Source organism: Mobula birostris, chromosome 9 (genome assembly GCF_030028105.1).
Source record: "Mobula birostris isolate sMobBir1 chromosome 9, sMobBir1.hap1, whole genome shotgun sequence".
Classification (NCBI taxonomy): Eukaryota; Metazoa; Chordata; class Chondrichthyes; order Myliobatiformes; family Myliobatidae; genus Mobula; species Mobula birostris.
The window spans coordinates 35853441-35881377 of NC_092378.1; the positions used below are offsets into that span (position 1 = coordinate 35853441).

Here is a 27937-nt window from a genome sequence, read left to right on the forward strand (position 1 = left end):
TTAATAAATTACTTAAGGCAATAGTTAATCCATTATAGCTGCATTGATTCCAAATAGTTTTCTGAACATAAACCTATTTACCTAATAAAGGGTGAGGACATTGTGCATTTCATCCCATTGTAACTACATTATTCTTTACAAAAATCATAAAAACAATATTGATTTAATTTTGAATGGTGCGAATTTTATCTGCTCTGATGCAGGGACTCAATGGAAAATGTCAACTCTCCCTATGCCTCCACAGGGAGACTGCCTGACCCAGTGAGGTGCTTCAGATTTTTCCCCACCCCAGCACCCGTGGTTGTTACTGTCTCCAAACAAGATCGTCACGTTGAGTTCACATCTAGCTACCGTGTATGGCAGACATGGTAGCTACAAGGCATTTTGTCAGCATCATCTGAAAGTGGCAATGCTCGAAAGTCAGCAAAATTGCACTAAGGAAATGACATGTCAGATGCCTAGGTATGATTACACTAAGTTCTATTCCCTAATTTACACTGAGTAATGTTTCTTTTAGATTGTTCTATATTAAATTATCTAATCATCTAGATTCGTTAAACATTTTTGTTTTTTGTGGAAAATGGGGAAGATAATAACTGATGTACTGTTGCTGTTTAATAGCACCCCATTTCATAGAGCCAATGCTGGATGCCAGGTTGAGTCACACGACACTGCGTACACACAGAATTTCCACTTGCTCTAACCCATCAAACCTACAATTCTAGGTTATCCGATAACCCTCAGATTATCTGAATAATGGAGGAAGGATGCTGTGCAGTAAGAAATGGGGTATAATTATCTCATTCGACTTTGGTAACTTAATTCAGCAAAAACAAAGGACTGCTGAATTAGCCAGGCATGTACTTCCTCATCTGTGTGGAATGTATTCAATCCTCCTAGAAATCACCCTCACTTTTCTGCCTGGGAAAATAAAATTATAGTACTCACAAAGTGACAATTAAATAAACACAACAATAAATGCAGTATGATGATGTTTCAACCACAGTATAACTAAATTGCATTTTTGTTTACTCAGATGACAACAGCCTGTTTAAGATGATTAAAAACCGACGTGAAATATTGTTTATTATTTGTGAGTGAAATGCAGAATGTTCCCATCTGATACTCTGAAGCAAAACACATTTCCAGCTCAATTAAACACATTTAAATATACAGCTTCTGTCACTTAAGGGGTGGCCAACCTCTTACGTTCCATGCGTCAATTTTTTCCACACACGAGTTCAGATGCGCCATACAACTCTTGTATCCCCATTCAATTCTTGTAAAAATATGTTAATATAGAACTCGTGTGTGAAAAAAAAATCACATCTGAACTCGTGCGTGAAAAAATTGACGCATGGAATGTAAAAGGGTGGCCAACCCTGTCTTACTTCCTCCCACAAAAGCAATAACATGCCTCAAAGTCAATCTGCTGTATCAAATGCAAATTGTTCTCACTGCCCACATCAACCAACACTGAAGGCTCTTGGTTAGACTACTAATTGACTGGAAAATTCAGTAAAGTTCTGTACAATAGGTTTATGCTAACTTTCAAAAAATAAGTAAGGTGTGTATTGAATGAAATATTTTCAATATTAGTTTTGATGAGTGGAGTGCACTCTGTCTTGTCTCTGGTTTAACAATTAATGCAGTACACCAGAACATGTGCCCAGCTTTATTCCGATCCCCCTGCAATGCCCCGTGATGATAAGAGGCTATCTTCAGGATAAACAGAGGTCCTAGTTACATGTGCTGGTGAACAGAGAAATTTCACAGTTCTCCAAAATGACCTGCCATACGTTTGATCACAAACAACATCATAAAACAAGATTGTCTGATCGTTCATCTTTGACTGGGATAGCATGCACAACTTGTACTAGCGTAAGGGCAGATAAAAGGCACTCCATTCACTGAATCCAATCACAATCATCCCTCTAATCTTTCCCTCAAATATATATCCAATTCCTTCTTAAAAGCTCTGACCAACTCTGCCCCTACCACTCCTGCAGGCTGGAAGTTCTTGATCATTCTTGGGTATGACCAAGAACTTTTGGCCTGCAGGAGTTGTGAAGAAATGTTTCTTCTCACATCCCTATGCATCTTTTCCACAATGTGAAGTACTCTGGAATAATAAGTGTATAAGAAGTGCTTTATATCAACATCTGTTCATTCTTTCTTGCAGTTAAAATGCACCATAGCTGAAGGAGGATCATTTTACATCAGTGAATAACCACAAAAGCAAGCTTTATTATCTTACCTGGCCTGCAACTCTAATGTTCGTTCCTTCCCAGAGACTTGGAAGGTGTTTGGATAGTCTTTGTTATGGGTCTCAATGACCTGGAGTATTAAGCACAAAGATAGTATGTTTTGGGTGACATGCGTGAGAAGAGGTAAGTCATCTGCAATTCAGTGTTAAAGAAGAATTTATCTCTGGGTGAGGGAAGGAATCTACAATGTGATATATCTGTTCTGCTTATACTTTAGCAGCACAGCTCAAGTTAATGGGTGGGAAATATGAAGCTTCTTGATTAAATTTGGAGTTAGGCTCGGCTGATTTGCATTCAGAACAGCTGCCTATCACAGCTCTGTGGGCTGTTCTGAGGGGAGCACACCATGGCAAACATTAACCACTGCTGGAGGATTATCAACTCAGTGAAAGACATGCACTGGTCAGCTAGCTTTCCAATGGAATGAATTGTCCATGACCAATAGCAGCAGACTGTTCTTTCTAAGGTGCAGGACCAAATGAAGTTTAGGTGTAGCTGCTCCAAAGGTTCCATGGGGTAAGGACCCAGATGAGCAGCTGGAACCTATGTAAGACCTTTCTTAGACCTACTGCTCAAGGAACGTACATGAAAATGAAAGAATATATGATGATATTATACAAATTTTATAAGCAAATAGCTGTATAATGAATACTGCCTCTGAATGCACAGTAACATATATTTGCTAATTTTATGAATAAAGTATAACTTTGGCTAAGAAATATACAAACCTTCATGCCTTCAATTCCAATTTTTGTTCGAACAGAATATCTTGTAAATACCAAACTGAACTTTGGAACACAGTACAGCAACATGTTGTTTAACTGTTAAAAAAAGCAATTCAATAATTGGTTAATTATTATACAATATAAATGTAGCAGAATGTATGTCTGTCCTTGGGTAAGTTTAAAAATCCTGGCTGAAATGTCTTGCCATCGTTTTCAAAAAAATTAATTAAAAAACACACTCAATGGGCGGAACTCTCTTTGTAAAACAGCAACCAAGTTAACACTGAGTTATAAAGTTGCCTTTCCCATTGGATAATTTCATATCTAACAGATTACAATATTATTTTCCTATTTAGAGCATGGACACAGCTATCAATCCAAGTTCTCTATGTTCTTGGTGAAGGTCAACAACTATGTGAGGTTTATTTGGAGCATTTTACAGCAATGTCTATGTCTACGTCCATAAGGGGCAAGATGAGAAATAGATACAAGGGTGTGTAAGAGAAGGGAATTAAAATGTTGGAGACCAACCAAGAAGTTGAGAAAAGGAAACACACTTTGAAATGTTTATTAACAAGGCATTGTGGAAGGCATTCACTCAAAGGCCAGGTATCATACAGGAAGAAATTTGCACAGAGGCCTTTCTTTCTAACCTGTGAACATTTTCATGAAAGTGCTTTGGACACCAAACTGGGGCAGGGTTGTAGGAATGTAATCAGAAAATATTGGTTTCAGTCTGGATTGGGGGTGGTGCCTCAGTCTGGACTGGGAAAAGAAATGACCAAAGGGAGAGTTCAACTTTGGTGATAAATCAGCAATACCTAGATTAAAAAAAAATCAGTCTTATTATAACTAAATAATGGGAAGGGAAAGTCAATCTTACAGGCAATCTGGAGAGATGTTTACTTTATTGGTGGAGAAGTACAGGAGTGATCAACTACAATAAAATTTTTAACAAATGTTCCCACCTTGAAGTGGAAATATACCTTGGTCTCCTTGTCAGTGGTCCAGCTCTTTAAAGCTCTCAACCTTCTGGATTAGGACTTTCTATAATGTGAGAGGCTCTGGCCACTACAATTTGACGTAAGCAATGCCAATCGTGCATTTTTTGTTAATTCAAGTCATGTCATGTACCCAGAAATTTCTATGCATTCATGGGTGTAATCCATTTTCAGGAAGTAAATGACTAGTTTGCAAGTATTAACTAGTTGGACTAATAATAAAAAAATAATCCACTGTGTGTTTCAGGAAAACGCTGCTACTTGATTGAGTTTCTCAGCCAGTATGTCATTAGATCTGCAGCAGTGAAATGCATACTGAATAGAAACTGGAAGCAAAGATTATGGAGGTTTCAAGGAGACAGAGCTCTCCCCAAGGACATAGTTTTCCATTGGGATGGCTATCCAATGTTTAGGAGGCTGTACCTGCATTCTTTAACTATTCATCTAAAATGGTAGAAGCCATTTAATTTGTGCCTGAATGCCTGTAATGTGTTTCTGTCAGAGTACACCCCTTAATGAGAGTGCAAAGTCCATTTTTTTTCTTGCCTACTGGAAATGCTGGTAGGCAGAGTGAACATAAAGAATTCTATAAATGCACAACCTTATAAGAGAGAACATTAATAAGTATCCTTTAATGACTAAACAAGTCCCATTGGGAAAAGGATTTTCCAAAATTAATTGTTATAGTTAGTTACCTTTTGTATTTCAAGATATTTATTCTTGTATTCTTGTGAAATTAGTAACTAGTTAAAGTTTGTATTACTTTTATATCAGCAATTGTTACAGCTAGGATCTCAACAATGGAATTGCTATTGCATGAAATAGTACTATTTTGAGATAAACCACAAAGCAAAATGAAATTACACATTTTGCATGTGGTACACTGATTGAAGATGAATTTTTGTTCTTCAAAACTAGCATGATGAAGCCCGAAAGTTTGTGATATGAATTATCACAAAGCTGACAGCACTCTGTTCAAATCAAGAAAACCTGACCAAAACTTGGGTTAAATGTGGAAATGCTCAAACTGCAGAGGCAGAGAATTCTATCCTCCAGCAACATGCCTTCTGGCAATCCTTGCCATAAAAATAAATGGAATTTGTGAATGAAATTCTTGCCTCAAGCTTTGTATGAAAAATTGATAGTACATATACGAGAAAGCAAGACTTTATGTGTAGTAATTGTCAATTATTGCGCAAAATTCTGTCATCTCACAATCAAAGTGAACGAGGGTAAGAACTTTCGTCCATCCTTTATTTCCTTCTTCCTTATCCCCTCAGTACTTTTTAATCATTATTACACTCTCTTTACAAATTTAAACATAATTGTCAATTGTTAAAATGTGGCTTGGACTCTGCAGGTCAGTGAGGCTAAAGTTTTTTCAATATGACTAGTTGAAAATTTGCTGCCAATCCTCTTCACCAGTCCCCATAGAGAATGCTGTACTGGATCTAGAGGGACATTTGAGGAAATTCATTGGCAGTTATCCAGAGATTAAGAGACCCTGACATATTTACATATGAGCAACCTCCAATAATGTTATTAAGTTTGGATGTCTAACATACATTCACCCCTACAAACAGGAAAGCTAGTTTCCTCTTGGCTTTTAGTAAGTGTTCTTTCTTATTAGTCTTCTGTGCTTTTGATGCCATTTATCATAAAACTGTTTTACTTTTTCTGATTTATGGACAAAATTCACTGACAGACATCTGCAAAAACAGAACCCATTCAATATCAGGGGACAGCTTATATCAGCCCTTCAAAAGGCATTGATTCACTAATACTGAGAGTAAATACAAACCAATGTAATCTAACCCACTGCAAGAAGCAAGCAACCCCAAACAGTGGATAAAGTATTTCACAATTAACATTGCAGACATTGGACTGAAAACACTAGCAATGGCCAGAGGTCCACGGGTGTCAGAGAGCAGGAATGAATGCCATTGCTATTACAAAGGAAAACGTGTCAGGCAAACTCAAAAGGTCTTAAGGTGGATACGTCACCTGGACGAGATGGACTACATCCCAGAGTCCTGAGATAATGGATGCATTGGTCATTATCTTCCAAGAATCACGTGGTCCTGGAGAACTGGAAAATTGCAAGTATCACTCCACTCTTCAAGAAGGGAGGAAACTATAGGCCGGTTAGCCTAACCTCCGAGGCTGGGAAAACGTTGGAGTCTATTACTAAGGATGAGGCTTCAGGTTACTTGGAAACTAATGATAAGATAAGTCAAAGTCAGCATGGTTTCTGTGAAGGGAAATCTTGTCTGACAAATCTGTTAGAGTTCATCGAGGAAATAACAAGTAGGGTGGACAAAGGAGAAGCAGTGGATGTCATTTACTTGAACTTTCAAAAGGCATTTGTTAAGGTGCCACACATGAGGCTGCTTAACAAGATAAAATCCTACGGCTTTACAGGAAAGATACTAGCCTGGGTAGAGGAGTAGTTGACAGGCAGGAGGCAGTGAGTGGGAATAAAGGGAACCCTTTCTGGTTGGCTGTCAGTGACTAGTGGTGTTCCTCAGGGGTCAGTATTGGGACCGCTACTTTTCACATTGTTTGTCAATGATTTAGATAATGGAATTGCTGGTTTTGTGGCAAACTTTGTGGATGATACAAAGATAGGTGGAGGGGTAGGTAGTGCTGAGGAAGCAATGCGATTGCAGCAAGACTTAGACAAATTGGAAGAATGGGCAAAAAAGTAGCAGATGGAATACAGTGTTGGGAAATCTATGATATTATATTTTGGTAAAAGAAACAATAGTGCAGATTACCTATTATCTAAACGGGCCAGAAATTCAAACATCAGAAGTGCAGAAGAACTTAGAAGACTCCCAGAAGGTTAATTTACAGATTGAGTCTGTGGTAATGAAGGCAAATGCTTTGTTGGCTTTTATTTCAAGGGCAATAGAATACAAAACCTAGGAGATAATCCTGAGCCTTTATAAGACACTAGCCAGGCTGCACATAGAGTATTGTCAACAGTTTTGGGCCCTATATATCTCAGACAGAATGTGTTGTCATTGGAGAGAGTCCAGAGGAGGTTCACGAGGATGATTCTGGGAACGAAGGGGTTAACATGAGGAGTGTTTGGCAGCTTTGGGCCTGTACTCCCTGGAATTTAGAAGAATGAGTGGGGAACTCATTGAAGCCTACCAAATGTTGAAAGGTTGGATGTGGAGAGGATGTTTTCTCTGGTGGGGGTATTCAGTACTAGAGGGCACGGCCTCAAAGTTGAAGGGTGACCTTTTAGATCAGAGGTAAGGAGGCATTTTTTTAGCCAGAGAGCCGTGAATCTGTGGAATGCTCTACCACAGACGGCAAGGAGGAGGCCAAGTCCATGGGTGTAACTAAAGTGGAAGTTGATAGTTTCCTGATCGGTCAGGGTGTCAACAGATATGGCGTGCAGACAGGTGTGGGATCCGGGATCAGCCATGATGGAATGGCGGAGCAGACTCAATGGGTTGAATGACCTAATTATGCTCCTGTCTTATGGACATTGAAAATATGTTTTAAAATACTGCTTCTATAGTGAACTGGCATATACAAATTGAGGATAATGGGCAGGACATTAGGATATTGGAATCTTGTTTCTGTCAAATTTTCTAACAAATACTTGTGAGAACATTCCCCAGTCTTGCAGTAACTGGTGACCATTCCTACTTTTTGGAATAACCACATGATTTATTCTCATATACATGCACATCTATCTCAGGAAATGAAATGGATGTATATGTGACATAAACTTCCCTGGTGCCAACTTTCTTTCTTCACATCAGTCAAATTGAAAAAAAAAAATTAGTCTTAGTCTGGGAAGGAAGGAGGCCTAATTATAAAGTCATGAATAAAATCCTCACTGGCACCTGCCAGGTTTCCACTTTGTGCCTTCACATCATGAGTACTTACCAAGAAAAGATATCTTTCCTGCGAGGAAGTGTTGCGAGCAGCCAGTTTAAGGATTTGTCCCTCTTTTATTAGTTCATTTGATGGATTAACAATATCCTCCTCTTCACCTCCTAACATTTCATAAACGTCTATCAACTTCTTCATGTTTTCCTGAATGCGAACAAAAAAAATTATAATCCAAATTTATAATAGTGCACTATTTGTAAGAAAATACGTTCCTTTCTATTTCAAGTGATTTTCTTTCCTGGTTCACCAGAATATTGCATCTTGCAGTTCTGACACAACGCAGCAGTCATTGTGAAGTGCATTGTATTAAAGTTACCTAGTTCTTCAAATTCGCTCCTGGAATTACTCCTGTAATGACCAAGCCTCAATGTAATTTCAAACAAATCCACTTAGATTTTAATTAGATTAAATGCAATTCTTTTATGATTCATAGAAATAGTGTTTTAAAGATTATCATAGATATTATCTCTATATAAAACTCTTGGGAGTTTTATACATCCCAACTGAATATGTGCAGTGGGCCATTTTATAAATATTAATAAATAGAGCTTAGGAGTAATCTGTCATGTTGAAAATGCTCACAAATACTAACTGTCTCTAGACTGAATGGACTGCACATCTGCAAGAAGTTTTCAAAGAGTACAAACGAGGATACAATGGAATCTAGAGTTCAGTAAAGAGCAACATTCAATAGAAACATAGAAGGTACCAACTCAATACTGTGTGTGTGTGTGTGTATATATATATATATATATATATATATATATATATATATATATACGTACGCGCGCATGCGCTAGTGCCCTGGAGGAGTATTTCCAAATTAACTTTACAGTTCCTATTATGTCTAGTGTCATGCATCTTTCTCAATTTTAAGCATATGTCAGATTTCATATTAAAAGATGTAAACCTCGACCATTCCCTGTGACAAAATATTCAATGCTTTTATCCCTCCATGTAATTGTTATTTATTCCCTCCTGCTTCCCTGAATGATTATTTTCAATCAATGACACCTTAGATCCTAACTTCCGTCATTAATAGGCCTTTCCTGATAACTTTTTATAATTTAAAAAAACTCATAAGCCTTCTTTTAAGTTTACTCTTTTGTATAGATTATTCTCAGATCTTCTCATAATTTTGGTTTTGCACCTATGGTGTGAAAATATTGCAGCAAAAGGCCAGGCTCTTTAACATTATTTTTAAATATGCAGTTTATTGGCATCAACGAAAAGATGCTATTCTTCCCCTTTTTTGATTTTATCAAAGAAATTCAGAGGCATAATATTTTAAAAATGTATTAGTATAAAGGACAAGATCGTACAGTATAAATACATTAAAAAATATCCAAATCTCTCTACATACGATTCAATTTTGTGATTGCTTTCATAATTTGTGTTGGTAATCTGGCAGCCAAGTTCACAAAGCAATAATAATAACCAGTAAAAGTAGCAATTTTAGATGAATAATGGATCACAGGAATTGGGTCAGCGTGTGATGTCTCTAGCACAAATTAATCCTCAACATTATGAATTATTAAATACAGGTCATATGGCTTTTTGCTATTGTTCACCCTCACAGTTCAATCATTAGACTTGCATTAATGGGTATGTGCCAAGGCAAAATCATTTACATTTCTTCAACATCTTGTGCATTGAAGTAACTGTGCTGCAGTAAATCCAGTTTGACAGCTGCTTGTTGAACCGAAGCAACTGCTGAGATATTCATGATGAAGAAAACTGGTGAGACAACCTCACTGCTCATAAGCTTCAAAATGAATATTTATTACATAAATTAATGTCAACTATTTCCAACTTGATTGGATTTTACTGCAGCAGCTCTTCCCCTGAACATCAAAAACTCGAGCATTTACCATATCTATCAATGATAATTATTTGCCCTTTCACTTGAAAACAGGTAACCCTGATCTGGGACCCATTTTTAGACACATCTATAACTGTTTAATGCAGATTTCATTCTTTGCACTCACCATCATACGGATCGCGGCATTTGAGTGGGTGGCAGCAGTGGAGATAATTTCCAGGGACTCTGCAAATATTAAATAGATTAAAGGATTATTTTTTAATTATTCAAAACATAATAAATCTGAACGCATGTCACCAAAGCAGTCATTAATTATAATGCTTAAAATTAAATTCTCAAAACCTACAACTAATAGAAAACAAAGAGCACAGGATAAAGGAAATAATTTGACTGAAAAAAATCAGTCTGGAAGTATTTTACCATAGGCAAAGGAACCTTAGTGTAAAATTGTTAAGTAACAATAACAGGAGGTTGGGGCTGAGAGGAAAATTGGATCAGCTATGATAAAATGGCGGAGCAGACTTGATGGGCCAGATGGCCTAATTCTGCTCCTATGTCTTATGGTCTAAAGGTCTTAAAAATGCTATTATGCAATTTTGGATAGAGTCATCCTCAAGTTTGCTATGTTTCCAAACTAAAATTTTTAGTAGTAGTAGTTTTGCGAGATGGTGACAGAAATGATTGATGAATATTGAGTGATGTCTACAATGCTTTCATTAAGACACTTGACAAGTCCCTCTTGGTAGACTCATCCAGAAGATTAAGATGCTTGGAATTCATGGTGACTTGGCTGTTTGGATTCAGAATTCAGAGTGGTGACTGATGGATCTTACTCTGATTGAGGACCATGACTAGTGGAGTCCTGCAAGGATTCATACTGGGACCTCTGGTTTTTGAAAATGTAGATGGCTGGGTTCGTAAATCTGCAAATGACACAAAGATGAGTGACGTTGTGGAGAGTGTAGAAGATGGGCAAAGGATATTACAAGATACAGGTCATTTGCAGGTATGGGTGGAGACATACAGATAAGAGTTTAATCTGGCCAAATATAAGGTTGGCACTTTGGGAGATCAAATGTAAAGGAAAAGTACACAGTGATGTACGTAGGCACCTTGGGGTCTAAGTGGCTGCACAAGTTCATAGGGTGATAAAAGTGGCATATGGCATGCATGCCCTTATTAAAGTAATGAGTTCAAGAATCAGGAAATTATGATGCAGTTTAAAATATTCTGGTTAGAATCTGGAGTAACGCACTTAATTCTGGTCACCCCATTACAGGAATGATGTGAAAGCTTTGGAGAGGGTGCAGGAGAGGTTTACCAGGAAGCTGCCTGGATTACAGGGAAGGTGCAACATGCTACAAGGAGAAGTTGGACAAACTTGGGTTGGTTTCCCAACCCAATTACAGGCTGATGGGAAACTTAGTAGAAGTTTATAAAATTATGGGAGGGGTATGCAGCCTAGAGATGCTGGGTTCCTCTTCTCGGAGACAAAATACCTAATACTAAAGGGCATGCACTTAAGATGAAAGGGGGGTGTTCAAAGGTGTACAGGACAAGTTTATTTTTAGTCTGGTGGGGGCTGATACGAAAAAGGCATTTAAGTGACTCTCAGATAGGCACATAAATGTGCAGAGAATGGAGGGATACAGACCATGGGCAGGAAGATGGATTGGTATAACTCTGTATCATTAGCTCGACTAGCTCAGCACATCATGAGTCAAAGAAACTGCTTATGTCTTGTACTGTTCTACATGGGTTTTGATGAGGTAAGCTTGTGGTGGCCCAAGGGACTACAATAATTTACCACATTTATGTGACATGGATGATAGGATAGAATGTCATAAGTACAAACTGACCAATGGCAAATGATAGGCAGAGTAGGTGGAAGCTTTAAACAGTAAAGTGATACAAACAGATTGAAGAACTATACTAAACAAGAAGGTAATAATTTACTACCCTTGCTGGCAGTGCACATCGCTCAAGAATGGTTAATCAATTCTTTTTTCTCTCAAAAGATCCTTGATAATGACAAACAAAAGGGGATAAGCTTAAAGTGATGGAGTTTTAAAGGGGGATTTAAGATTTGAGATGCAAGTTATTTTATACAGAGAGTGGTTGGTATCCGGATCTCACTGTCAGATGAAATGGTAGAATCAGATACAATCATTACATTTAAGAAATACTTAGACAGACACTTAAATAGTCATGGCATACCAACCTAATGCAGACACATTAGAGTAGGTGGGCCCAATTGCTGCATGAACGGTGGGCCAAAGGTGTGACTTCTGTGCTGTACTTTATGACCAAATAAGCTTATTAACAGAATTGAAGTCCATGGAACTCAGGGGCAGTGGGAGTGTGGCTAAAAATTGCCCAATGAATACATAAAGAAGTGGAATGATTAATGGTTGCTTTTTCCAGACATGATGGTAGTATAGAATGATGTCCCACATAGGCCGGTGACAAGGAAAATGTCCTTTATACGGCATATTAATAGGTTTTGATGTACAAAACAATATTGTAATGTGTGAATGAAAAAGCAACAATACTATTCTTTCCTACAATTTTGTTAACAGGTCTACTATGTGCTACGTTTTAAACACCTTTTGAAAGATTTCAGGGCACAAATAGTCTGCTTAAATGGGGTAGAAATATCGACAATGAACTATAATCAGAAGTTCCTTTGATACAAGTTGTGAGAATAGGTAAAATGAAATAAGGTGTAGAGCATTAAAGGATTTGAAGGAATAAAGAGATCTTGGCAAGACAAATTGAGAAGAGACTCTATATGGGTTCCTTGGCTTTCTAAAGTGACACACAGGGAGAAAAGCACTATGCAATGCATTAAAAGAATATTGCCTGAGTCTCAGAGGTCATATTGTCAAGGTCTAGAGATCAGCTCTGGGGAGGAATGCTCTGGTTTCAGGGTGTGCTGAAGAGGCCGATTCAAGCAGTACCATGGATGGGTTATCTTCAGCTGCATGGAGAGACTCAAAGCATTGCTGCTTTGTTAAGATCAGAAATGATCGGAAGATTTGGTGAGGTGTTGAAAATCATGAAGAAACAAATAAGCAGAACATATTTTTAATAGCATAAGGATCACAATGTAGGAAACTGGCAAAGGAACAAGAGGTGAGAACGTGTTTTTTAAATCGTGCCAAGTAGCTGTGACTTGCAAGGCATCAGTAAAGCAGATTGAATGTTAAACTTTCCATAGGTCAGCACAACATCATGAGCTGAAGGGCCTGTACGGTGCTGTAAGGTTCCATGTTGTATGATATTGAAAAAGTAACTTGAATGGATAAAATTGGCAGGGATCCAAGAAGCCAAGGGAATATGATTAATCAGTAGGCTGTTTCAAAAGTAAAATGGGCGGAATAGCCTATTTTTGTACAATATTGATTAAAGTTCAAAGTAAATTTATTATCAAGGTACATACCGTCTATGCTATCGTATACTGCCCTGAGATTCACTTTCTTCACAGTAAATACAAAGGGATACGATAGAATCAATGAAAAATTCCTACACAACCAGACAGGCAAACAACCACTGTGCAAATACAAAATACAAAGAAAAAACAAAATAATAATAATAAATAAGTAGCAATAAATATTGAGGACACGAAACAAAGAGTCCTTGAAAGTGAGTCCATAGGTTGTGGGAACAGTTCAGTGTTGGGGTGAGTGAAGTTGTATCCTGTGGTTCAAAAGCCTAATGGTTGAGGGGTAATTATCTATTCCCGAAAATGATGGTGTGGCTCCTGAGGCTCCTGTACCTCCTTCCCGTTAGCAGCAGCGAGAAGAGAGCATGGCCTGGATGATGGGGGTCTTTGATGATGGATGTTGCTTTCCTACAACCCTTCCTGTAGATATGCTCAATGCTGGGGAGGGCTTTATCCATGATAACTGGGTTGTATCTACTATTTTTTGTAGGATTTTCCATTCAAGGGCATTGGTGTTTCCATACCAGGCTGGGATGCAACCAGTCTGTATAGTCACTGCATCTATAGAAGTTTGTCAAAGTTTCAGATGACATGCCTAATCTTCGCAAACTTTAAAGAAAGCAGAGGTGCTGCTATGTCTCATTTGTAACAGCACTTACATACTGGACCCAGGACAGATCCTCTGAAATGATAATACTGAGGAATTCATAGTTGCTGACCTTCAATATGAAAATATTAAAGATATTTTAAACATTAAAGATACTTGTGAACATTTCAGCCAATTGATCAGAACAGGTCTTCAGTACTCCACCATGTACCTCATCTGGGCTGGATGCTTTCCGTGGGTTCACCCTCAGAGACTGAAATCACAGGGTTGTTGGGGCCTGTGGGAGTTCGTGAAGGTGTCTTCATGATTTGTTAGTTTCATAGGCATCCGTTAGTCTTGTGAGACCATGGATTTGCGCCTTGGAAGGTTTCCAGGGCGCAGGCCTGGGCAAGGTTGTATGGAAGACTAGCAGTTGCCCATGCTGCAAGTCTCCCCTCTCCATGACACCGATGTTGTCCAAGGGAAGGGCACTAGGACCCATACAGCTTGGCACCGGCGTTGTCGCAGAGCAATGTGTGGTTAAGTGCCTTGCTCAAGGACACAACACGTTGCTTCAGCCAAGGCTCGAACTAGCGACCTTCAGATCACTAGACGAACACCTTAACCACTTGGCCATGCCAAGTGTTAGTTAAAGGGAGCATAAAAGGCATTGAGCTCATCTAAAAGTGAAACCTTGAAACATATGTCGTCTGGTTTTACTTTGATAGCATTCAAGCCCTGTCCCACCTGTTGAGCATCCTTCTGTGATTCTAGTTTGGTTTGGTTGGTTCGTTCCATAAAGATATGAATTAAAATCAGTGCAGCAAATTAATCCATAGTTAAGCACAATGCAGATATGAAATAAACAAAAAAATGAAATAACAGGAGGAAGAATTGCATTTCTGTTATTTTAAGAACTTATTGTATCAGAATACTTTGTCCTCACTGGTCAGAAAATAATATATAGTCTCCGCAAGAAGGAAGAAAAATAGTAATGATTTTAAGGGCAAGAATCAGAACAACTTGTACAGTTTCCCATAAATGGCACAAAATGAGAAATTCAACCCTATTCACATTTACACTATTTCAAGGCTGTGAGTGAGGGAAAGAGATCAAGGTTACACGGAGGCCCTAAGTCCCATGAGCAGGCTGAGTTGATCATGTGCCTGGCACCAGACTTCCAAACCAGATACTGTATTATCGGCTCTGTCACAGGAAGAGATTGCCAGTAGACAGAGGGGTAGATTCAAGAAACCTCAAACCTCCCTGAAAAAAAAAGCAAGATTTCAATTAATCCCTCAGTGTCAATGGCCCCGACCACTCAATGTGGAGATGAAGCACTGGAGTTGGTCTTGAGGACTTTTACATCAGGCGAGGACCCTGAATAAAAGCTGGAAGGACAGCGTTACCTCAAAAATCCTGTCCACTAGCCCACTGTCTTAGACACTTCTTCTTCCCCTATTTGTGGAAGAATCTACATTTAGCCTCATAAATCACTTCATAACCAAAAGTAGCAGAGTAAATACAAGAGAATTAATGAAAGATGAGGGCTGTGTTAATGCTTTGGCTATGTTGGCTGTAAGGTACATTGAAACAGATGTTTTAACAGTGCTCACTATTGTTAGTATTAAATTTGGTTCCATCATCTGCATAATCTTCCAAACTAATGTTATTCTGCTCTACTATCTACTCATAAAAGAGAATATAATGTTCCGTCCTAAGTCAGAATCAGCATTCTGTCTTGTCCATGAGGGCAAGTGCAATGCTTTGAAAAGAGAAAATAAAAAGTTACAAAAAATAGTCGAACATTTTGCAAATTAAGTAGCTTTCATTGAGTATCCAGAAGCACAATTCTAGGGTGACTGATTAAAATCCAAACAAAGAATCAGAGCTTTGATGTAGCTTGAAAATAATTTCAAGGTTTCCTTACTCTCAGCATCTTTCCTATCTATGGAGTCCTGTGGTAGTTTCTTCAAATAATCCTTGAGGAGCAGCTCATAGCGAGGAATTCGTTGCACAGGTTCTAACATATGATGTTGTATCGTGAGAGAGCCACAGACTTCTTGTTTCTGAAAAACAAACACTCTGTCAAACATACTTAAGACTTGTCAAGTGGAACATCATAACTGAGCTTGAATTACACGGCATAAACTAAGGAAAACAGAACATTACAGTCATAAGTAAGTCAAGCCTGCTATCAGAATATTGTAATTGATTCCTTTTCCTTTAATGAATACGTCAACTCGCATAGCACTCCAGTTCAATTTTTATGGCATTGTGTTAAGTGATCATAGCTGGATCAATTGAGACACCTCAATTCACTTAGTGGCCAGGGGCACCAAAGGTACTGGAGTATGAAATATCCTTCCCAAGTGTGAGTAAATCTGGCAGAGATTGCACACATTGCCCATCTCTAGTTACCTGCTCTCTTGTAGTGGCTGCATGCTTAAGACAAGACCTTCCATGATTTTGATCCAGTAACATGCAAAGAAGTCAGAAAGCTGCCTGGCTTGGAAAGGAACATTGAGGTGATGGTGTTGTCATTGACTTTGTGGCTTTTGATAGGGTAAGTACTGAGTATTCCAGCAAACCCCAACTTCTACCCTGCATTTACAGGGAGTTTGATGTTTAATGAAGGATGGGTGATATATTTCCAAGTCATGAGCTAGTGTGCAGCTTGGAGGGGAACCTGCAGATTGAGGGATTCCCGTCCACTGACTTCCTTTGTCCTTCTCAGTTGTAAAGGTGGCAGATTTGAGAGCTGCATTCAGAGTAACCTACAGTGTATTTTGTAGATGGTGCACACAGCAGCCATGTGTGGAGGAAATACATATTTAGGGTGGTGAAAGGATATGAACCAAGTGGCTGCTTTGCTCTGGATGGTGCTGAGCTTTTGAGAGTTACTGATACAAAAGGCCAATGGAGAGTAATCCATCATGCCTCTTATTTGTCTGTTTTAGATGGTGGAAAAGCCTTAGGTGGTCAGAAGGTGAGTTATTTAATTATGATACACAGCCTCTGGCCTTTTTTGTAGCTGTGGTTTTAATATGGTTGATCCATTGAGAGTCAGATTAATAGTGACCCCCCCAGGACTTTGATGGTGAAGGATTCAGCGATAGTAACATCTTGAATATCAAGGGTCGATGATTAGATTTTCTTTTGTTAGAGATGGTTATTGCCTGGCATTTCAGGGGTGCAAATGTCACAAAACCACAATCAGTGCACCTTGGTAATAATGTCTCTTCACCGACAATCAACAAAGGTATACCTCAAGGATGCATGTTTAGCCTCCTGATCTACTCTCTCTATGCTCACGATAACGTGACCAGGCAGAGTTTAAATGGCACTTCCAAATTTGCAGATATTGTTGGTAAAATCTCAGATGGTGACAAGGAGGAATGCAGGTGTGAAGTAGGTTGGCTGGTTGAGTGGTACCACAATAACAATCTCACACTCAACAGCACAAGAGCAAGGCACTGACTGTGGACATCAGGAAGAGGACGTTAGGAGAGCAGGTGCCAGCCCTCACTGAGACATCAGCAGTGGAAAGGGTAAGCAGCTTCAAGTTCCTGGGTGTCAACATCTCACAGGATCTATCATGGACCTTCACTCTGATCCTATTGTGAATAAGACACAACAGTGGCTTTATTTCATCAGGAGTCTGAGGAGATTTTGTATGAAACCAAACACTCCTGCAAATATTTACAGATGCATGTTGGAGATCATTCTCACTGGCTGCATCACTCACTCATATGGAGCCTCCAAAGCACAAGATTGTAAGAGTGTGCAGAGGGTTGTTGACCCATACAGCTCCATCATGGGTACAACCTGCCCACCACCAAAGTCAAGAACGTGTGCCTGAAGAAGGCAGCATCCATCATTAAGGCCCTCCCATTGTTACTACCATGAGCAGAGATGACGCAGGAGACTGAAGACCCACACTCAACAATTCAGAAACAAATCCTTGCCCTCTACCAAGAGACTTCTGAACGGTGCATGGACCCAGGAACACTAGCTCAATATTCCTTTTGATGGTACTATTTATCTTGTCATTGATGGTAATTTTATGTCTTTTCGCTGTTCTGCTGCCACAAAATCTCACGTCAAAAAAATAGTAATAATGAACCTGATTCTGATTCTATCAGCCTATGCCCAAGAGTTGTCCTGGTCCTGCTGAATCCAGGCATTGACTGCTTCATTTGCTGAAGATGAAGCCCTATGGTGGAAGGAAGGTCACTGATGAAGTTGCTGAAGATGATTGAGCTGGAACACTGATTTGAGGAACTCTTGCACAGGTGTCTGGGGTCCGGCTTGATTGACCTCTTGACAACATAACTTTACTCCTTTGTGTGACATATGACCCCAATCAGCCACTAGAGTGTTGTCTCTTTGACGTCCCATGCCACACATGGTCAAATGCTGCCTTAATATCTAGAACACTTAGCATCTGCTCTGCTTCCAGAGTTACTACGATCATTTACCACCTGCTCAGTAAGAGAGTGGCCCAGAAATTTACCCTTTACCCTTCAGATTATATTACTTTTGCTCCATATATTGGAAATGTTAATATTAACAGAGCATTGAACCTTCCGATCCACTGCTCTATCCTTGGCTAATAAAGCAAAAGGAAATAATGAGCAATGGGGAAGGAAGTCAATATTCCACATAAAACCCTTGACTTAGTTCATTTACTTCATACTTGAAGCACCCAAAGCATATTCAATGTAAGATTTTGCTAATCTGTCTGGACAACAAAGTAAGTATGGAAAAATAATTTTTAAAAACATACACTGTACTCTATCAAGGTGCATGAAACTGTATAACCCTTACTTCATCAGGCTCATCTGCAACTTCTCATGTTGCAAATAACACTTTAAAATTATATAAAATCACGATTATTTTTAATACAATCCATGTTGAATTGTACGAACTTCAGTTTAAGTCATTCATCACATCTGTAATATGGGAGATGATGCACCTTGCTGTTACCTGGATGTCTTCAACAATAGCTTTGAACTGCAGTGATCTGCCCATCCATGTTTTCAGGAGTGCCATGGCCTTTTCAAAGTTTTTTACATACTCGCCATACATCTTCAGAAATGGAGCTAATTTCTGCAAAATGTCCCCTATTTGTGGTGTCGTATTCCTACAGGACATAAATTCAGCTATTACAAAAAAATGAATAATAAGTGAACGCACAGTACAGTACATAGTGCTGTTGGACAGGATGTTAGTACATGAATTGGAGTTTATGATTCCCAAAACAGTGAATTTGTCAAGAAAGCCACTGTGTAAAAAAAAGCATCCTTTGGCAGAATGCCTCATCATAATAAATACAATGTTATAATCTCATTCCATTATTCTCTCCAAAATTACAAATATATTTTACAGCAATAAAAATAATTTTGCAAAAATAAAGATGATTGGTAGAAAAATTGCAACAGAGAACTTAGAAGCAAGACATTTCTCTGCATTGATTCTTCAAAAGGGTACTGTATAGGGAAATCAACAGCACTGGTCTGTGTTAGAATGTGGATATGAGAAAGTGGTTTGAAAAGAACAGAAAGAAGCTAGTTAGCAGTAATATCTCTCATGTGAGATGAGTGATCACAGAATTTATAACAGGCTATTTTGCCCAAGTGCTCAGTGCCTGCACCCCACAGCACGGCTGCTGACTCAGTCCATGTTTTCTCTCACTTCCCATTCAGCTAGCTTCTGTTTAAATGCATTACGTTATTCAACTTAACTGTTCCATGTAAAAGTCAGGTTTCACACTCCTTAACCTGAATAAGTACCCCAGGAAAAATCAAATAAGGCTTATCTCTATGGTCTTTTTTAGAACATAAAACTTAGAACAGTACAACATAGTACAGGCCATCCAGATCATGATCTTGTGCTGACTTTTTAACCTACTCCAAGATCAATGTAATGCCTTCTTCACACACACCCCCATCCCCCATTTTTTTCATTCATGTGCCAATCTAAGACAATGTGCCCTATACTTTTCTCCAATGAACTTAAAATAAATGAACTTTTATTAGACATTTCTGCCCTGGGAAGTGTCACTGGCTGTCCACTTTTTCTATGCCTCTTATCACCTTGTACAACTCTATCAAGTCACCCCTCATCCTCCTTTGCTCCAAAGAGAATGTTCCTACTCTGCTCAACCTTTTCTCATAAAACATGATCTCTAATCTAGGCAACATCCTGATAAATCTCCTCTGTACCTTTTCTAAAGCTTCCACATTCTCCCTAAAACAAGTGTGGTCTAACCAGGGTTTTATGGATCTCTAACATTATCTGATGGTTCTTGAACTCAATCACCCAACTACTGAAGACAGGGAGTACACCATACACCTTCTTAACGAACCCATCAACTTGTAGGGTAAATTTGAGGGATCTATGGACTTGGTGCCCAAGATCCCTCCGTTCCTCCACCCTGCCATTCTCAGCCCAGTTCTGCATCTTATCAACGTCCCAGCACAACAATCTTCTACATCAACCCATTCCTGACTTCTACCCACATTGACACAGCAAGACTATAAGACTTAGCAGCAGAATTCGGCCATCTGGCCCATACAAGTCTGCTCTGCCAGTGCACCATGGCCGATTTATTAACCCTCTCAATCCCATTCTCCTGCCTCCTTCCAGTAGCCTTTGATGCCCCAACTAATCAATAACCTATCAACCTCTGATTTAAATATATGCATTGACTTGGCCTGCACAGCTATGTGTGGCAATGAATTTCACAGATTTCCTAACCCCTGACTAAAGAAATTCCTCCTTATCTCTGTTCTAAATGTAGCAGCACACAGCTGAAAGTGGTCCATTTATATTTGCTACTTTCTGACCAGTAACCAATCCTTCACCAGTAATAATATCAACTCTCAAACTCATGAGCTTTTATTTCATCCTATTTGACTAAGGGAACCATGTGTTCTCTATATCATAATGTATTTATCCAACCATTAAACAATGTAGCTTAATTACAGCCTTCAAACCTCTTCTTTGGTAGCCTCTTGAGATCAAGGTTTTTTGGATTTTTTGGTGAATGGTGAGGACAATGTGACTCTTCCTCAAATGGGGAAGGAGGTGACTGATGGGACAGTGGGTGGCGAGCTTGTGAGATGGATGCAGTCTTCATGTTGCTTACACTGCCCTTCAGTATGCTCCCAATACTGAGCTTGAGAGTCACATAGCTACCCAGAATGCTCCTTCATCCACTTTGAGCAATTATTTTTGCAACAAAGCTTTGGCCACATCTTGAATTACTTTTATCTCCATATATTGGAAAATCTGTTCGGTAAAATGTACCTTTCAACCGCATCGTCTTCTTGCCCTCCCTTATGTTACTCTGTGAAAGGAGGGGAAATGGGTTATGGAAAAAAAATACTGGGAAGATTCCAACAGGGTTAGTGGGAAGAGAAGTAAAGTCGACAATTCAGACCAATGGCTTTCCATCAGCATGAGAGAAAATAAGAAAACTGAACATTTTAAGTTTCAGAGAAAGGGAATAGGTGGAGAGAACATGGGGAAGGGATGGAGACCAGGACAAACAGAATGACAGAAAAGATGGTAGTGCCAGCTTAGAGAAGGTGGTGTGGGTATGTTAACTGCATCATATGTAAACCGAGAAGGTGAATGCCCAAGAGGTAGGAGAAACAGAAACAACGTCACTGCTGGAACTGCAATATACCAAACACTGCGACTGCTGGAAACAAAGGGAAATGCAAACAAGTCCAACAAGTCAGGTAGCATTAATAGAACTGAACCTGCTGTGTATGTCATGCTTTATTTTTCATCTCAGTGTTTCATATCTCACTGTCCCAGGATTATTCCACACCACCACCCCCACACATTCCTTTCTTTCTACTTTTAACTTCTCCAGCCAAGAATCAGCTGAGCCTAACAAACTGTCACCACCCCCTTTCAAGTCACTCAGTCTCTCTTGTTCCCCATTCCATCACAGACATTTTCTTTGTTCTCTTCACCCTTCCCTTCTTTGCAACTTAGTCCAAATTTTCCCAGTTCTGATGGAAGGGCATTGACCCAAAATATTGTATCTGTCTCTATCAACAGCTGCTGCCTGACCTGATGAGTATTTTGAGCATTTTCAATACATGCGTTGTTAGCTTTATAAGAAAGATCAATCAAGGTTCTTGCTGCTGATTAGTATTAGAGGAGAACTGACAGATTATTGGGATCACTGTGTTATTGTTACACACCTTGCCTACACTACCTGGTGCCATGCAGGTGTAAGTTCCAGGTGCCAGAGCACGAGGGTACGGTTGATACTTGTGAACAACACACACACACTTCTGAAAGGTGACTATTTTCATATCTCTATGACACCTACCCTTTACAAACCTCTTGCAGGAAAACTCCATGCATTGCACACTTCTCTGCCTAACAAGAAAATAAATTACATTTGTCGTTCACAAAGTAAACTACTCATTTTTTCCAGTTGTAAACTTTTGAGAGGAAATACAACAAAAAGACACTTTTTAAAAAAACTCACCAAAGATTCATGCGAGTTTCCAGCTCTGGCAGCAGAAATTGACTGTGGAAGGCATAAATGGATGAAATGTTGGAGAAGATTTTGGTGACTACCTCTGCAGGAAAGGAACCCTTGCTATTGGCTTCCTCCAGCAATTTGGCACAGAAAACCTGCAAAGCAAATTAAGTGAAGAATTAGTCTTAATTAGTTATGCAAAAATTAATCCCTATAAAATGGAAAGTTGAGGTCTACTAGAATTTAATGGTACACAAAATGAGCTTATCATTGTTAATGTCCAAATTCCAATTCAATCCACTGAAGAGTAAAATAAACACTCATCAGGTCAGGCAGCATCCGTGAAGAGCTAATGCTTCAGGTCTTCAGACTGAAAAATTAACTCTTTTCACAAATACTGCCTGTCCTGATCCAAATGTTAACATTATTTCTCCCCAAAGACCTGCTGAATGTTTCCAGATTTTCCTACTTTGTTTCAGATTCTCAGCATCTGAAATTTTGTCATACCCAAGTCTGCTGATGATAAAAAAGGATGACAACAGCTTAAACTGTGAGAAGGATGCAGGGAAATATCAGGAGAATGTGGGCAAGTTGAGTGGATGGGCAAGAAGATGGAAAAAATATGAGGTAATTTACACTGGCAGGTTACATAGAAAGATAGAGAGCTTCCACCCCACCAACCCCAAATGGTAAGTGGGTGGAGATATATCTCTACCAAAGAAGATCTAAGGCACTCCTTCCCTCCTCTACCTGCAGGTCATCTTTGGGCAAGGTGTAGTACCTGCTTAGCATCCCTGATCAGGGTTGCGTGAAGTCATGGGAGAAGGTGGTGGATGGTTATATGAGCAGCTGGTGCATATCACAAGTCCTGGTTGTGCGACCACTGATGACAGGCAGGCAATCACCGAAGAGTATTGATAATGGCGGGGGGGGGGGTTCACCTGTCTTGTAAAGACACTGCCCAGAAAAGGGCAACGGCAAACCACTTTTGTAGAAAAATTTGCCAAAAACTGTCATGGTCATGGAAAGACCATGATTGCCCACGCCATAAGACAAGGCACAAAACAAATGAACAAAACGGTGAGAGATTGAAGGTGTTGATGTTCAGAGGGGTTCAGTGTTCTTGTAAACAAACAACATTGAAAATTAATGTGGAGTTACACCAAACAATTTGAAAGAGAGATGATGCTCTGGCCTTTGCACCAGATTAAAGGCATTTTACTTAAACTACACAGGATACTGAGAATACTGTAAATAGGCCTGATTACCCCACCCAAGTAAAGACAAACTCCCAACAGAGAGAGTGCAACATTGGTTAACCAGGTCATTCCTGAATGGGGGACCTGCACTAAGAGGAGTAATTAAGCAGATTGGGCTTATAGTCTAACTTTCAGAAGAATGAAAAATGATCCCATTGAAGCATTCAAAGCTGTCTCTGGATGGATGGAATGGATACAAGGATGCCCGAAACTGATAGCTACTGTCTTAAAGGCATTAGTCATTCAAGACTGGGATGACAAGAAATTTGTTCACCCAGGGGGTGAGTGTTGACCCCTTGGAATGTTGTGGAAGCCAGTGCCCAAGATATTTTGAATGACCTAGCAGGAGTGAGGAACTGAAAGGTTGTTTCTGTTTTCTTATGTTATAAATGGAGGTTTTGCTGGGTCAATTGTAAGTTTTAATTCAGAGACTGAAAGGTTTCCATTAACTGAAGTATAAAGTTATATGCAGCAAAGTCAGGTATTTAGAAGCAACCCCGCCAAATGGTTGAACAGTCCTAAGGGGCTAAGTGATCAATCTTTCTATGACTTTCCTGAAGCATCCTGAAACCCCCTCTGTCAGGTGCATGAAATTTCTGGCATCATTCATTACTCATTGTTATTATGCCATTAAGATATAGCAAAATTGTGAAGATATTTTGCTTGGAATTCACTAATGCACTTTGATGTGACAAGTGGGAGAATTTCCAAAGGACTGAATTCTCATTGACATAAAGTATAGCAAAATCACATAAATGAACCTGTGCAACTCTCACCACAGTTCAAGTATTAACCCTGCATCTTACTAATCTATTCTCAATGATTACAAAATATTAAAACCAATATAGTTTGCTTATTACCAGCCATTGATTACAATTTAAGATTTGTCTTTTCTTCCCCACCATTCCTTTCCTGGTCGGTTAATTCAGGGAACAGTGAAAATCTAGTGATTATCAAATATTCTTCTCAAGCCCTTTAATCAATATGTTCAATGACAGCTAATGATTGACAGCAGTTGTTAATTATTACCTTGTTATCACTATTCTTGATTTACCTCTGTTTCTTTGTTCTTTCATCTATCTATGCAGCAATTGTATCCTTCATTGTCAGTAATGTCAAACTCATCCACCTTTATGGATTGTAGTTGTAAAACATTCTATATCTCAGTAAATTTCAAAATGCTCAAAATCTGGTGGTCATATTTGAGAAATTGTTTTCAGAAGATTAGCAATACATTCTAAGACAGGTATTAATGTGCTCAGAGCAACACACACAAAGTTTTCCTACTTTTTCTCTGATCTTTTTCCCTACCTACTACCCAACTCCACTAAGTTTCTCCTTTGAATAAATTGTTTGTTGCCGGAGAGGATATGTCTGACTTGCTCTTATTTCATTTTTTGGTGAGCACTCTACATACAGTTTCAGTGGCCTAGTCAAACATGGGAGGAAATGACACTATGAACTCAGTTCAACCTTCACCCAACTTTGATAGTCCAGCAGATACAAGCAAAAAGCCAAGTTGCATCCTCCTGCTCTTCCAGTAATGGTTATGTAGCTACAGAGTTCTGAAACCTCTGCTCTAAATGCTTTGTTTGTCTTCTAAATCTATATGGCAACATCTGTCAAAGAAGACAGTTCCTTCCTCAGTAGTTTTGATTCATTAAGAAAACAGCAAAAACAGGTTCAACCCTTTAATGCAAATTCTGAAATCTATCCCAAGTATTTGACTCACAGATGAATCAAAGGAATGTCTGGAAATTATATACCTTCTACCACGAGTACCTCAATGTTATTGGAGGTTTGTGGTAAAGACATTAATGCAACAGTCAGTTTGCACACAGCAGAATTGCACATTACAAGCAACAGTTGTTAGGATGCTTGTAGAAAAGGAAAGGGAAACATTGAACAAATCAAACACTAACCTGATCTAATAGATGAAGTCTGTTTACGTAGGCTCTTTCTGTCAGCAACAGCTCATTAGCAATTTTGTACAACTTTTCTTCATTTGTTTCCTGTGAAGAAAAACAGTTTGTATTAATTTGGAATTACTGCCCATAGCCTGCCATTAAGAACATAGGAAAACCAATAGAACTCACTACCACATCAGGAGATGGCAGACATGTGACCACGTCTCAGGAAAATTGCACATCATTGCTAGGGTCATCAATAAAGTGCATTGTGAATGTAAATTAAAGTTTTACACAGACATCAAGAACTTGTCTGATACAGAATGACAGTTTTGAAGCAATTTAATACAGTGCAGTTTGATCATTGTCAGGATTTGAAATATTGAAATATTTGCTAACTGCTAATTACCGCTAGGGTTCTCTGGTACCAAAACTTAATATTCAAAGCAAGTAGTCTCAATATTTCTGGAATAATTGCTTTTTATTTTAGAAAGGTGAAATATCATTTTTGTTATGCTACCCTTTTTGTAATTCTTACAGTGTACCTGGCATGCAAATAAATTCACCTAACAACACACATCAAAGTTGCTGGTGAACGCAGCAGGCCAGGCAGCATCTCTAGGAAGAGATACAGTCGACGTTTCAGGCCGAGACCCTTCGCCAGGACTATTCACCTATTTTTATTTACACTTCTTCTCATTCACAGTCCTTCAACATATTGGTTAAGCAAGTACTCTTTATGTGGATCTTGCGGGCCTATTTCTTTCATTCAGGTTTTCAGTATATGTTTCCATCAATCTACAGTGTAATATTTTGTTAAGTCTAAACAGGCAAAGGAATAATCTAACTGAAAGTAGGCACTGTTGAATAGATTTGTACAACAAATTATGAATCATTACACATGAAAAGCAAATCCAGTGATGACTGGATAATCAAACAGCTTGGTAATATTTCACATTGGGTTACTCATGAAGAAAATCATGATAGGAAGGTATTGGTGGGTAGCCAGCAACTGTCTCAGCAAGAGCATCCAAGGACACAAGACGGAAATGGAGAACAAAAAAAAAGTTATCTATATTTTCTGCTGTAATCTTCAATAAACAATATGTCCCCCAGGAAATATACATCATTTTCAAAGTGTTAATTTCTAATGTTATTAAAAGTGAGCAGAGAAATCTTCCCCATTTTCTTTACATGAAGTGCTGAATATTTTTGCCTATTTGTTTTGAGCAGTATACAAAGAAACATCATAATGGAAAATGTCCAATAAACTATGGGCTAATTGTGGTGCTGAGTCATGTAGATAACCCAGGTTGAACTCAGTGCACTGGAACAGGTTGTTCCTGTAAGCTCATGTTCAGAGAGTTAATGGAAGTATATTTACTAGTACAACGGCTTGTACGTGGAAAAATATTGGACAAGAATTTCGTGCTGGCTGAACTTTACAGGGCCAACAAGATGACACTGAAAATGACTTTAATAACCCAGTAAACAGGAACAGGATTAAGCCATCCCGCCAAGTTTGCACCACGATGCAATAGGATCATGGCTGATCCCCTAGCTCAATACCAGGTAGGGGTAAACTCAGACATGGTGTGAAAGATGACAGAAGGAAAGGCTTTTTAATAATGGGGAGGAAATATAGTGTTACATTTGAAGGCTAAGAGTTATTGAAGGGAGGAGGGAGGTGACCTAATTTTGAAATGAGGTAGAATTGAGGCAGTGCAAAAAAAAATGCTGGATGGATGGGATGATGTGAAATGGGAAGAAGAGCCACCTCATTAAATGCTGAGTAATAGTAGGCAATTCAACCATCAAGATAAAATAACACACATCAAAGTTGCTGGTGAACGCAGCAGGCCAGGCAGCATCTCTAGGAAGAGGTACAGTCGACGTTTCAGGCCGAGACCCTTCGCCCTGACGAAGGGTCTCGGCCTGAAATGTCGACTGTACCTCTTCCTAGAGATGCTTCCTGGCCTGCTGTGTTCACTAGCAACTTTGATGTGTGTTGCTTGAATTTCCAGCATCTGCAGAATTCCTGTTGTATGCATCAAGATAAAATGAAGCTTTTCATCATTTACATGGACCCAAGCTTGTTTATATTACCTTGTGGTATGGCTAGCAATATTGTGAAATGGGTGCTGCTTGTGGTCTAACCAACATAATAGTGTTGAGTTAGCAAATCAACTGGAAAATGTCTATGTGGAATGTTGTTGAGCTCTGAGGCAGAAATTTGATTGCAGTTTTACTGTACACACCATCTGCAATCTCATCCTAACCCTAACACAGCTCTCCCTACACACACACACACACACACACACACACATCTCTCCATGGAGTTTAAGCCTCATAAAGAACAATAATGAAGAGGTGACTGAATATTTTTTATTTCGCCATTGTCAAGGTCTCAGTCCCCCGTTTTAATGAGGAAGCCATAGTTTTGAGGGAGGGAAATTCACATCAGAGACACCCGCTTGGAATATCACCTTATCAGGACA

General features: G+C 39.0%; 1 protein-coding gene and 1 long non-coding RNA gene across 6 annotated transcripts in view; one reads left to right on the plus strand and one right to left on the minus strand.

Annotated features, from left to right (window-relative positions):
- Positions 1-27937, minus strand: part of LOC140202675 (FYVE, RhoGEF and PH domain-containing protein 4-like) — a 267757-nt gene that overhangs the window by 26347 nt on the left and 213473 nt on the right. For all 5 annotated transcript variants that reach the window (XM_072267819.1, XM_072267824.1, XM_072267823.1 and 2 more), the window contains exons 5-12: positions 25455-25544; positions 22280-22428; positions 18751-18907; positions 15692-15830; positions 9897-9955; positions 7903-8052; positions 2996-3088; positions 2258-2337 (exon numbers count right to left, since the gene is read on the minus strand). In XM_072267819.1, the coding sequence (XP_072123920.1) occupies positions 2258-2337; positions 2996-3088; positions 7903-8052; positions 9897-9955; positions 15692-15830; positions 18751-18907; positions 22280-22428; positions 25455-25544 (917 nt within the window). The remainder of the gene's footprint in view (positions 1-2257; positions 2338-2995; positions 3089-7902; positions 8053-9896; positions 9956-15691; positions 15831-18750; positions 18908-22279; positions 22429-25454; positions 25545-27937) is intronic.
- Positions 209-27917, plus strand: LOC140202676 (uncharacterized). The gene is made up of 3 exons (XR_011887160.1): positions 209-462; positions 2183-2390; positions 27844-27917. It is a non-coding gene; the product is annotated as an uncharacterized lncRNA (long non-coding RNA).